This window comes from the organism of the source record quoted next, unplaced genomic scaffold (assembly GCF_019419815.1).
Source record: "Pyrus x bretschneideri cultivar Hongxiangsu unplaced genomic scaffold, Pyrus_bretschneideri_v1 Contig23, whole genome shotgun sequence".
NCBI classification, from domain to species: Eukaryota; Viridiplantae; Streptophyta; class Magnoliopsida; order Rosales; family Rosaceae; genus Pyrus; species Pyrus x bretschneideri.
The window spans coordinates 6114688-6128836 of record NW_025999535.1 but is presented as its reverse complement, the minus strand read 5'-3'; the positions used below and the strand labels follow the sequence as shown (position 1 = coordinate 6128836).

The 14149-nt window shown below is 33.8% G+C and overlaps 1 protein-coding gene across 1 annotated transcript; it reads right to left on the bottom strand.

Moving 5' to 3' along the window:
- Positions 1–902: 902 nt before the first annotated feature.
- LOC103926895 (cytochrome P450 736A117-like) lies at positions 903–3908 on the bottom strand. The gene is made up of 2 exons (XM_009335776.3): positions 2936–3908; positions 903–1600 (listed from the first exon to the last, which is right to left on the bottom strand). Exons 1-2 carry the CDS (start codon positions 3857–3859, stop codon positions 986–988), a joined length of 1539 nt encoding a protein of 512 aa, XP_009334051.2. The 5' UTR covers positions 3860–3908; the 3' UTR covers positions 903–985.
- Positions 3909–14149: the final 10241 nt, after the last annotated feature.

Sequence of the window (14149 nt, the reverse complement as noted above, 5' to 3'; positions counted from 1 at the left end):
CACCACTGGTTATTGCACATTTGTTGGAGGCAACATTGTCACTTAGAAGAGCAAGAAACAAGTTGCCTGCTTTAGTGCTGAAGATGAGTATCGAGCAATGGTTGCCACTGCATATGAATTAATTTGGCTCAAAGGTCTCTTGTCTGACCTAGGGTTCTCGAGTCAGCTCCCATGTCTCTTATGCATGATAATCAAGTAGCCATGCACATTGCTGCCAACCCAGTTTTTCATGAAAGGACCAAGCATATTGAAGTTGACTGCCACCTCATCAGGGCTCAAGTTCAATCACTACTCATTCAAATGATCTTCACTCGCAGTTATGATCAAATGGCAGATGTGTTTACTAAGGCTCTATCGTCTGCACAATTTCAGCGTCTCCTAGTCAAGGTTGGCTAAACTATTCTCCTCGATCCAGTTTGAGGGGGAGTATTGGAATTACAAATCCTTGACATATATGAAATCAGAAATCATGACACCCTTTGTCAACTTTGGCTGCTTGTCACTTTTTGTGTCAACATCATGGCACTTTTTTGTCAACTTTGGCTGCTGACTAGTAACGTGTAGATCACTTCTTAGAATTGTTTGATGTCATCCATTAAATTAAAGGAAAATTAATGAAAATGGTTTAAAAACTTTGAGTTTTAATGATAAGGACAAAATAAAGGGTAAAGTGAATAGTACTATGATTGACTTTTTGGTGTAAAAATGTTGTTTTTCGTTAAAGTGAACAGTAACATGAGCTTTTCATTAAAATTCCCAATTAATTAAGGAGTCCTTGTTAGGGTATAGCTTTATCCGGTCTCTAGGGTTTAGTCTAAGGATGGTTGGTTGTAACCTCTCCTTCTCTTTTCCTTTATATGTGTTAATGTACATTCACACAAAACATGAAATATACCAGAAACTTAAACCAAATTTCTACAGAATTGTTAAATAAAATATGAAATATTCCAGTACAGATGATTGTGTTGGTTTCTCCAATACTACATTAGCCCGAATATGGAAGAGCAACGACTTTAAGAGGATATACTCTACAAACGCTTGCTCCAGTGGACTCAGTCATGTCTAAGTCCTCCCCTCTTGCAGCATTAGGCAGTGCCCAATCAAACTTGTGCATTAAATTTGCCAAAGCAATCTCTTGGACAGCCATGGCAAACTGGATTCCTGGGCAGCCCCGTCTGCCAGCTCCAAATGGAATGTAGTGGAAGTCATTTCCTTTATAATCTAGTGTACTATTCAAGAACCTTTCTGGTTCGTACTCTTCCGGGTTGTTGTATGACTTTGGATCTCTTCCAATCTGCCAGGCATTCACAATAACATGTGTGTTGGCTTTAATGCTGTAACCGTTTATCGTTGCATCTTGAGACGACATCCTGGGAAGTAGTAATGGTATTGGAGGATGCAGGCGAAGAGTTTCCTTGATCACGGCTTTCAAGTAGTGCATCCCAACCAAATCACCCTCTGTAATTATGTCCGTTTTGTTGCCGACAATTCCCCTTACCTCATTCTGAAGTTTTTCCATGATCTTTGGATGTCTTAAAAGCTCAGACATCGTCCATTCTATGAGTGTGAATGAGGTTTCGGTGCCAGCCGCAAACATGTCCTACAAGAATGTTAATGAACAAAATTTGATTAAATTAACATTTGAGCACCTAGCTACTTATATGATTCAAAAGTACATCTTTTCTCGAGTAAAATGTTTATATATGTAGTTTCATTCAAAATATCCAATTAAGTATTTATATAATGAGGACAATCTTTCCTCTTAGATACTAAAGGATGAAGCAATAAAACTATGTTTGTCATATTTTCATACCACATCTATAGGGTGAAACTTATGATTTTGGCAGTGGTTAAGACTTTATATGATATTTGATGAAAATTAATATATAGCTGAGTTTGAATTATCAGCTTTGTGGTATATTTCATGAAAATTGTCATTATCACTTCAAAAAGATTACTTTGCATTCCTCCGTTCTTATTTTTTACACTCTTTCCTAAATTACTAGTATTCTAAAAGAGTTATCTTACATTAGAAATGAGTGCAAGATACTCTAAAAGAGTGGAACGTGAATAAAGTGGAAATGGCATCTCCCTGCTATTCTATTTGTTCATATTAATATACCCAAAACTTATTAACTTCTAGCAAATAAGGGAATATCAAAATTGCCACATTAGACATAAAACGATAAAAAAATAATAGTAAACTCTTCAACAGAGCCTTCAATTGCTTACGTGGAGTTGAGTCAAATTTGACAGCTGCAATCAAATTAATTCAATAATTTTGTAATAGGTGTGATGCAATTCATAATAAATAGTGTTGTGTATTCTAAATATTTGATTGGTTATCTTAATAGTTGGACCCCACAAAGAGATGAAAAAAATACTTATAGAATAACATTTTTATTTAACAATTGGGTGGAGCAAAAAATTGGTCAAAATATCAAATTGTCACATAAACCATCAAATATCATTTTTGATGTTTCACATTTGACATCTCCATAGAGATACTCAAAGATATGACCACATGGCAAATGTACTATTGCATCAGCCCTTTAAAACATTGTCATTCTAGCATATTATTATTGTAAAATAGATAACAATAATCTAAGAGCATCTCCAATCATGCTCTCTATTTTTTATTTAAATTTTAGCTAAAAATTTGAAAAGCTATTTTAGTAGCTCCGTATAAAATTCTACTTCATTTTACTCTTTACTTTAGAGAGTCATAATATTATGGTCAATTAAAAAAATAGTAATTAATGGTAGGAGCCCTTAGGAGCTCCTAGAAATTTCACTATTCTAGGAACATGTTGGTAAGTGTGATTGATAATGAAATTCTCTAAACCCTTCTTAGCTAAATTTTAGTTAGGAACTCATTTAGGGAGACAACTATGTACGCATGTAACAAAAGATTGAGAGAGAGAGAAATAATTACCAAGATAATAGCCTTTATGCTAACTCCATCAATAAGAGAATCATCCCCTCTTTCTTTCTGCATGCAAAGCAAAATGTCCACAAGATCCTTTTGGTCCTTGTTCTTGATAAGAGCATCACCTATATGCTCTTGAACGACCATTTCAAGAAATTCATCGAACCGTTTAGCCAGATTGTCGAACTTGGCGTCCAAACCATTGAGACGGCTGACCCAAGCAAGCCATGGAATATAGTCTCCAATATGGATACGTGACATCAAGATTGACAACTCCGAAGTAAGTTCCTTAAACACCTTTCCACGTTCGCCGCGATCACAGTATTTCGACCCCATTGCCACTCTACACACCACATCATTAGTAAGCGTCGCAAGCATTTCGCTTAAATTCACAACTGATGATGTTGATGTTGACGACTGCCTTATCTTGGTGATCAAGGATTCGGTTTCTTCTTCTCTCACAATACGAAAAGAGCGAACCCTTTTGTTACTTAAGAGATTTAAAACACATATACTTTTCACCTGCCTCCAATACTCCCCATAAGGTGCCGTGGCCACGTCTTTGAAATTGTAGCAAACCTTCTTAAAGAAGATGTTCTTGGGTCTGTTGGCGAATGTGATATCATGGGTTTTCATGATCTCGCAGGCAGCATCATCCGAAGAGACCACAAGGACTGGTACGCTTCCAAAATGGAGCAGCATGAGAGGTCCATGACGTTGAGCTAAGGAGTTCAGTGAGCGATGAATGTGCGGGCCTAGTTGGTGGAGGTTTCCAATGACAGGGAGCTTTGGTGGAGAAGGTGGTGATGAGTTTGTGGATCTGGAGAACCATCTGTATATCAGTATGAGGAATATAGCCAAAAATACTAAATACTTGAAGGAAAAATCTTCCAACAAGCTTGACAAGGTTTTACTCAGGAGATTTAACATTTTTTTCTTCGTCTTCGTTTTGAAATGTATATGAATGTTTGTTTGTGTTGTTCTGGGATACTCCTTATATATAAGATCAGCCCGGGCCCAGGGTTTAGTGGAATTAATGATTCTATTTATTTTTTTTGCAGTGTAGAGCTTTTATAAATTATTAAGAACTTAGGTTGTCGTTCCTAATTTTTATATGTCATTGATTGAAATCTAATTGTTATTAGTATTATTATTATTATTATTATTTATCAAAGTCTCCTTTTGATTTTGTTCACATCCTTATTTTAGATTTAAAAATTTACATATGTAAACAATTTGCTAGCCTATATTTTTTTAAATTTTTGGTTAAAGTATTTGCCTAATTTTTTTTGTAATTAATATTAATTGCTTTGTCTAGATTTTAGTTGATAATTGAAATCTCATCTCTTATTAAATTTAAGGTAAATAAGCAACCAAGCAAAAACAATGAGGATTTAAAAAAGAGTCAGTGTTTAGTTTAAAAAATGATGATAGTATCAGTGTTCGGTTTAAGACATAGTTATAGTACCCGTGTTTAATTTTAGAAATAATCAGTGTCAGTTAAAGAAATTCAGTGTTCAGATTAAAAAATAGTCAGTGTTAAAGTTTACGAAATAGTGATAGTACTAGTATTCACTTTAAGAAATAGTGATAGTACCCATATTCATTTTAAGAAATAGTCAGTGTTCAGTTTAAGAAATAGTAATAGTACTAGTGTTCAGTTTAAAAAATAGTCATTGTTCAATTTTAAAAATAATCAGTGTTCAATCTAGAAATAATCAATGTTAAACTTAAAAATTTATCCAAACTGAAATTAAAATCACTATTTCAAAATTAAAATAAGCACTGTTTTTAAATATGAAAAATGAAAATCTTCTTCATTTTTAGTATTGTAATATTATTATAGTTTGTCCTAAGAAAGTCATGAATCGATGGTCAAATAAATCAACAAACAATAAAACAAAAAATAAAATAAAATAATATTGTTTATGGAGTGAAAGTAAAGCGATATGCGAGAAGAAATGTGAGAGGAGAGATGAGAGAGAAAGTTGATTTGGATGAGTGAGGAGAGAGGAAAGTAGAGAGAGAAAATTGATGGGAATAGGTGAAAGATGAGAGAGAGAGAGTGAGCGTTAAGAATTGGAAAGAACGGAATGGGATGGAACGGGACGGGACAGGACGGAACGGAACGGAGCAAGAGCAAAGACGCCCTCGGATGGAAACAAGGAGGAAGAAGAAGGAGACGGAGATGTTATAATTTTGTGTACCACAGATGTGGAACGAGTCATTCCAGGGGAGTGAGGTGGAACGAAAATTCACCCAAAACTCGTCCCGTGGAACAGCTCGTTCCACCCGTTTTAGGCGCACCAAACGTGGGACAGAACGCCTTGTCCCACTTTGTTCCGTCCCGTCCCACGTACCAAACGGTACTGAAGGGAACGGGTGGAGTGAGGAAGGGAGTGAGAGAGTGTGTGTAATGGAAATTGGAACGCGTGAGATTTGTGAGTCGGTTTTTTGTATTATGTTAAACTTTTGTCATTTTCGTTAAAGTTTAAATTCTTTTCATTAAAGTTTAAGCTTTTTTCATAAACACAATTATTAGATTGTTTATAATTAATAAAAGATCTGGAGGAGTCATTTTCATTAAAGCTCTCTTACATTTATGCAGTCAACTTTTTTTCTTTTACTTATTATTGAATATTAATCTTGATTGTTCAATGTATGGTGGGTTACACTTTTATGTTTCATGGGTACAATTTTATTTTACATGTTACTTCATTCAAATATATCTGTTGGTACAATATGTTTTGTGACTACAATTTCATTTTACATATTGATATAGGCACAACGTCTTTTGGAGAAAATTAGGTAAAATGGTTTCGGTTGTTGAATTTTTATGTGTTCATAAGAATGCTTATAAAACAATGTGGTACATTCTTTTTATTGAGTTTTTACAGGTACCCATGAGTTTGTTCTCTTATATTTATTTTTATGTGAGTACAATGTTAATTATAAATTTCTTGTAAATTCAGTATATGTACCCATTGGTATTTATGGATTTTGGGTACATACATTTTTTTATGTTCATTGGTACCTTTTCTGTCAAGTTCTTAGGTATATTGTTTTCGTATGTACCCATAATAATAAATTTAATGAGGTACATTATTTGCTTAACACTACTCGATTAAATTTGCAGAAATATGTGCCCAATTTTTATTGTAGACATTTTTTAAAAATCTCATAATCCGTGAGATTTGTAAATCTATAATCCCATTAATTTTCTGATTTTTACAATTTCATAATTTTTTTAGATTTTTTTTTCAAACGATAGATTTTGTTAGATTAGATGTTAAATTAGCCATCGACGGGGTTTGAACCCAATCGTTGTATAAGGGCTCACCATATTTCCACCATTGTGGTAAAAGGCCACTTGCATGTATAATTTTTTTTAGAATTGACGATAGACTGAATTTCATTAGAATTTCAAATTACAATAGTTCTTGGATTTAGAGTCCCTTGAATGTTGTTAATTAGAGCAATTTTGAATTGAAAAACACAAGAAGGCAGATTGTTTTAAGTGTTGACTTTAATCAACAATTTTAAATTTAAAAATAAAAAAATAACATAGAAATGTAATAAATATTAGGAAAAATTATACACTGAGTATACTTTTAATACTTAATTATATATTGAGACAATACTTTTTAAATATTTCAAAGAGAGACAAAAGTTAATACATGTGTAAGATGACATCATTAATGTATTTTTTTACTAGAGTGTAAGTTACAAAAATACCCTTATATTTGAAAAGGTGGAGGCGCATAAACCCTAGCTAGGTGAGTGAGTGAAGGAGGGGCAAACTCAGAGAAGAGAGAGAGAGAAAAGACGATCCAATTCGAGAAGAGCTGCAAGAAGAGAGGCGTTAGCGCCGGTCTATGTATAGGGAAGCACCGCAAAGATCCCGGAGGTCACGATAACGCTGGAGGCATGTACCACCACCGGATCCGGGATTCGGGGTATTTCAATAAAGTCGGTATGACATACTTTAGTTGTTTTATATTTTTGCCTCTCCTTGACATGTTTAAAAACTAGAGGAGTTCCTATATAGTGAAAGTTTTTGTCTCTATATATAATGCTCCCTTGATTTAAATATAGTTCATTGTGGCTCAGATTCACAATCTAAAAATTTTACGTAAAACATTTGTTAAACAATACATGTATGACAATAGAACAATACGCTCTTAAAGGTTTTTACAAAATGCAGACGTTTTTTAGTGTAGGGTTTAGGGTTTACTAATTTACTAGTTTAATTAGGGTTTATTCATTTAAGTCGTTACAGTCTGAGGACGCCATCTTTGAAGTTTGACTATAAAAATGATAATCATCATGTTCCTCTCATAAAAAATGATAACAAAAGTCCAAAAAGTTGAAATCAATTAAAAATAATTAATTGGGTATTAACCAATCAAAACCAATGTGTGTTTGTATGGAGGTAGGTAGGTAGCATTGAGGTTGCACCATTCGCCCTGTCATTTTTCAGCATTTCAATTGTTTTAATTTCTTTCAAGTCACATTGTTTATTTGAGAGAAATGCTAGTATCAGTCGTTCATGCATATGTGGAAGATCAAAAAAATATATAAATGAAAGAATTGAATCCCACAATTGACAATTCCCAACTACTAACCAATTATATATGAAAAGCAAGAACAAAAGAACCAATCAAAACCAATGTGTGTTTGTATGGAGGTAGGTAGGTAGTATTGAGGTTGCATCATTCGTTCGCTCTGTCATTTTTCAGCGTTTCAATTGTTTTAATTTCTTTCAAGTCACGTTGTTTATTTGAGAGAAATGCTAGTATCAGTCGTTCATGCATATGTGGAAGATCAAAAAAATATATAAATGAAAGAATTGAATCCCACAATTGACAATTCCCAACTACTAACCAATTATATATGAAAAGCAAGAACAAAAGAACCAATCAAAACCAATGTGTGTTTGTATGGAGGTAGGTAGGTAGCATTGAGGTTGCATCATTCGCTCTGTCATTTTTCAGTGTTTCAATTGTTTTAATTTCTTTCAAGTCACGTTGTTTATTTCAGATAAATGCTAGCATTAGTCGTTCATGCATATGTGGAAGATCAATAAATATATAAATGAAAGAATTGAATCCCACAATTGACAATTCCCAACTACTACTAACCAATTATATATGAAAAGCAAGAACAAAAGAACCAATCAAAACCAATGTGTGTTTGTATGGAGGTAGGTAGGTAGCATTGAGGTTGCACCATTCGCTCTGTCATTTTTCAGCGTTTCAATTGTTTTAGTTTCTTTCAAGTCACGTTGTTTATTTGAGAGAAATGCTAGCATTAGTCGTTCATGCATATGTGGAAGATCAATAAATATATAAATGAAAGAATTGAATCCCACAATTGACAATTCCCAACTACTACTAACCAATTATATTTGAAAAGCAAGAACAAAAGATCAAGATTCAAAACCCTAGTAGAAGAGAAGAGAGGAAGAACAATGTTCTTTCTTTCTTCCCTTGCAACTTTGAAAGTAAAAGCAACAAGTAAGGAGATGGATGACCAAAGTTCTGGGCCCGACCCGACCCATGGTGTGAGCCCGGCCAGAAAACAAATCAGATACATCTCACCTGCGGGTGGTGGAGGGGTGGGGAAAGTCGGAGGCTTTCACAAGGGCACACAACCCATTGTGAGGTGACATGCCCAACTACAACGGCCAACGTTCGGCCGTCGCCATTCTCAATTGGACGCGACGGTGACATTTCACATGAAATTTGGGCCATTTTGCCAGATCTTTTTAATTAAATTAAGTTAAATTAAATGGCCGTTTGCCTCCTTTGGCCAATCGTTGTGTTTTCGTGTGGTGTTTTGTTGCTACACACTCGTTTTTTTTTTTTTTTTTTTTTTTTCACGTACTAAATATGATTATTTAATTTTTGTTCAAAATCCTAGATCTGAATTTTTAGTCAGATATGCTTCAATACAATGGGAGCAAAGCTAGAAGGAGATAAGGAGAGCACCCTAGATTAGGGTTTGCTCTAGCTTAGTGCAAGTTTTCAGGAAGCTTTACCCCACTTAATAGAAATTAACCCTCAATATCAAGAAAAATTAGCTAACTCCATTCTCGTATCTCTAAGATAATACCAGTCTGTCACTCACACATTAGAATCGTTGAAAAAAGATTCTTAATTTTGTAAAATTTCTAATTCTGTTCTTGAGAGAGTGTGTGATGTGATGATGCCATTGTGAATAGTGGCGGGTGCATATTGGGACCAAGGTGGTCCTCCGAGAAATATAAATGTGACAATCTTTCAAGGGTCCTCCAAATGTTTGTTATGATCCTTTTTATGCACACTAAGTATTTGACAAAATGACTCTCTCAAGTTACTTCGATAATACTCGACAAATTCTCCCAATTGCCCTCATCAAATTTCTTCGGCAGATGTTAATATCTTTTGATATGTGCATAACTTGGTTCGGTTGATAACAACAAGACCACCAAGTGTTCGACAAAATGTTTCAACGAATAAATTGAAAATTTCTTTTACGCACTTTGTGCTCTATTTCTATATTAAAAAAAAAAATTTAGACTTTTAACACTGGAACCCTCCGAAATTCGTATTCTGAATCCGTCACTGATGGTGAGTGAGCTAATTCTTATAAAAATGGCAGAGTGCAGCATGTGGTAGATATGGATGGATGAGTGTTTTGTAGGCATACGTAATATCATTTACCCTAAAAACAAATTTTGCCACTTGAAATTTTTTGATGATTGAATATTGTTATGTGAACAAAAAACTCTTTTCATTTAAATTTGTCTTTAAATGGATCGTCTACGTTAGACACACTTAGGTTTATATTTTTAAAAGAAAACTAATGAAAATAGCTTGAAAACTTTGAGTTTTAACGATAAGGACAAAATAAAGGGTAAAGTGAATAGTACCAGGTTCGACTTTTTAATGTAAAAATCTGATTTTTGGTTTAAGTGAACAATACCGTGAGTTTTTCATTAAGACCCCCTATTTTCAATCAATATAGCTAGGTTTATGTTTCATGCTGTGTTGTATTTGCTCGTTTTATTTTACACATTTATATATAATCACGTAAATACCAAAAAAAAAAAAAATCTAAACATATAATAAATGTGACAAATTTTATCTTCTCGCATTTTCAATAAATAATCTTATGAGTTAATAAACCGATAATTTAAATTTCTCTCTTATTGACCTTCAATCATCCTTTGGTCCATCATTGTTTGATAAATTGTCGCAAAACAAAAGGCGTGGTCTAATTTCTATATCAATATTTGACTTTCTCCTCTCTCTCATGCATCTCTCTTGTAGTCACCCTCACATGTCGTTGTTCTGTAATTGCTCCGGTACTGTGGCCTTGATCGTCCATACTAATTGATAGTTGGGTGTTCCCCTTCTGCTAGTAATGATGTACGTACTTATGCTTACTCTATTTTTGTTTCAAAAGCCTAGAAATTTCTCAAGTACACCGTTAATGATTTGTGATAAAACCACCTACATAACTCAGAGGATAACATTCGAACTTGGGTGTAAAGAGCAGGCACACTACCTTGAATGCTAACCTAATCGACATATCTTAGAGTTTGGTTTTTCCTTGGATATATTTGAAGAAAATATAAGATTTGTTTTTCTTCAGACGATAGGAGAGTGTGTTTTTTTTTATTTTTTTTTTTATTTTAAGGAATAGGAGAGTCTTTATTGTTAGAGGCAATTAAAGTAGGCAAAATTGTACTACAAAAATTGACGGGACATGTCTACTCAATTGTATCTCGTGAATTTTTTTTTTTTTTTTGTAATTCCTGGTTAGGCAAATCAAGTGAGTAAATTTATATTTTTATTATTTTTTCCTCTATAATACATAGTTTTTTTATTTTTATTTTTATTTTTTTTATAGAAAGATGCGATATTTATTAATATGTTGATAAAATATGTACAAGAGGATAAAACATAAAGAAGTGAATTTTTTGAAAAAAAAAAGAGGTCACTGTTACAAAATAAAAGAGAAAAGATGTAATCACTTAATACAACTATCCCAAATTAAGATGTCTGCTACTATATCTGATGATTGCTTGAAACAATCCATCTCATGTTGCTCTCCGATTACTACTCTTGCAAGCCTATGTGCTACCTAATTTGTTTCTCGTCTAACATGAGTAAGTTTAGGTCATCTCCAATTGAAGGGTCCAGAGGGCTAAAAGGCCAAAATTAACTCGAAAATCGTCTCCAACTGAGGGCTAGGCCAGAGGGCTCGTGAGCCCCACGAAATCTGAAAGGGCCAAATGGCCAACTGACTGGCCCAAAGGAGCCAGCCAGCCAGCCCCGGGCTGGGCCAGGAATTTAAGAATTGATGTCAGATATAACTGACAACTTTGTTATTAATCCTGTCGGTTATATCCAACATGAATTCTTAAACAAATTTTTGAATCCAATGGCTAGCTGACGTCAGCTAGCCATTGCTAGCTAATGCCAGTTACCATTGGATTCAATTTATTTATTGTTTTTTTTTTGTTTGGTTTTTTGGGCCAATTTTTTTTTTTAATTCTTAAAAATTCTAATTTTTTTCCTATAAATACCTAAATCATTCATTCACCATTCCTACACCATTTCAATTCTCATATTTTCTTACCTCTTTCAAAAACATTTCCTTCAATTATTTCAATAATTTTCAAATGGCCTCGTCTGCAATAAAAGGTAGGGCTTGGACCTGAAAAATGATGAAGCTCTTTGCAAGGCTTATAGATGGGTGTCAGAAGATATTGTGGGGGGAGTTCTCAAACAAGTGAACGTGTTTGGATTCGTGTATCCAAAAAATACTTAGAGTTCTACGAAGGCATCACTCCACTGAATGTCTGAAACCACGAGAGTTGTTCTTCAAGATGGAAGAAACATCTTCACCCAAGTTTGAACAAATGGCATCAAGCACTGTTAGCAGCCACAAGTAGACATTAAAACGACGCTAACTACTACGACGAAGTAAGTGTTTTCACAATTTATTTTAAATATTTAATTATATTACATTTAATTTCATGAATTACTTTCCTTTAATTTTCGTAAATACATTTAATTATATGACATTTAATTTCATAAATTAATTTTTTTTAATTTTTGTAATTTTATTTTCTAGGTACGCCAAACGGAGGAATTGTATATATAGGGCAGCTTGAAACCCTTTCAGTTTCAGAGTTGTTGGGAAATTTGTAAATGGTGGGTGTTATTTGAAGATCCACCTCAACATAGAGTAGGTCCTAAGCTGGTGTTCGGAACTGCATCCTCAGCTGCATATATTGATGAAGATGGATCTCCTACCATTCAACAAATAAGGGTAGAAAATCCGTCTTCGGGTGAAGGTTCCATACCTAGGGCTATGGGACGAAACAAGACACGAAGGTTGAAGGAAAAGGGCAAGGCAAATGATGATTACGCCGCTCAACAGGAAGTGGCAGCCTCATTGCAATTAATGGCGGAGCAAACTACCCTTGAGGCGGAAGAAAGGAACTGTAGGCATGAAGAACGGGCCAAACGAATACAAGAGATGGATGATAAGAATATGGAAAGGAACACTTCGAATTACACTCCAATAAGTAAGGCCTATTTTGATAGGAAAAAAGAAATTACACTTCGAATTAAACTTCAGTAGCTTGCAACTCCTCTACAAACATGACAACCCTTCTTGCAGCAATCAACTCAACTTGCAATAGCGATACCACATCCTCATATGGAGTATTGAATTGATTATGCAAAAATAGTTGAGAATTGGTTGAGCTTATGACATATATTAATTTTGTTGGACTTGTGAGAGTTGGGTTCTATAAGTCTTAGGGGTATAAATGGTACTTTAAAGCATGGTTTCCATGTTTTTGGGTTGTACTTTAGTTGTTTGTATATTTTTGTCTCTCCTATATTTTTGTCTCTTCTTAACATGTTTAAAAACAAGAGGAGTTTCTTGAAATATAGTGAAAGTTTTTATCTCTATATATAATGTTCCCTAAATACTAAAATGTTGAAGTGTACAAAATAAAAAAATAAAAATAAAAATAAAAACTTTGATCAATTTCAATTTAACAATTGAGTTCACCACAGACTGCAACCAAAATAACTCTAAAATAAATATAAGCAACCCTATAGAGTTAAAGCATAAGTATGCTGCCTGCCATAGTGTGAAGATTATAATATTTAAAGATCCACGGACTGCAATAATTTGTCTTAGTGAGCAGTGACATGTGAAGAATATAATATTTAAAGATCCACGGACTGCAATAATTTGTCTTAGTGAGCAGTGACATGTGAAGATTATAATATTTGTCTTATTAAGCAGTGACATGTGAAGATTTTAATATTTAAATATCGACGGACTGCAATAATTTGTCTTAGTGACAATGCATGTTGGTGCAAAAGTCTTTTGTACACCTCATATGACATGTGCATCTCATCCGACTTCAAGAAAAATAATATTGCCACTCACTTTTATTTTTTGTGTTCTTTGTTTATTTTGGTCCATTATATATTAAAAAATGCTATTTTAATTATATTTTATTGTGGATAATATTAGAGATGTTAAACTAAGTTTTGTAAACTCAATAATGTAGAGGTAGATGATTGAATTATTAAGTGTTTATTAACGTGCTTATTTCCTATTTGTGACACATAATTTGATTTGCAAATTTAGTTTAAAATTTTGATTTCTCTAATATTATCTTTTTTTTTATATCATATTTATACCAACACTCTAATAGAGTTGGAATCCATATATGTTGGCAGACTCTACTTTTATTTATAAGAATTTCAAATATATTTAAAATCTCACTTAATAGAAACAAATGCCATAAAAAATCTTACGGCAAAATCCTAGACGTAAGAAATGGTGGAGACCATGCATAAAAGAGTGAAGTAATAAGCTGCAAATCGGAACGGCGGAGACTTGTGAAAGTCATCAAGAAGACTCAAATGCCTAGTAGTAACTCAAAGGAATTCGTAAAGAACAGACAGAAGAAAAAAACTATAAAAAGCGGAGCAGGGCTTGAGGAAACTTAGATTACCCTCGTTAGGTGCAATGAAGGCTCCTAACCAGAACTCAAGAAATCCATATTGGAGAGGGTTGAGGTGCAAGTGAGCAGGGGCTACTAACAAGGCTCAATTGATAGAATGTGTAGTTAACTCATATCATAAGCGTATAAGACTGTCAGACTTTCTTAATTTATCTCGGATAGATGTTTGAAAA

Bases quoted from the DNA above. Each gene is read 5' to 3' on its own strand.
- LOC103926895 (XM_009335776.3), bottom strand. From the start codon at position 3,859: ATGTTAAATCTCCTGAGTAAAACCTTGTCAAGCTTGTTGGAAGATTTT. The intron at 1,601-2,935 runs GTAATTATTTCT...ACATTCTTGTAG, and splicing joins GCATAAAGGCTATTATCTTG to GACATGTTTGCGGCTGGCAC.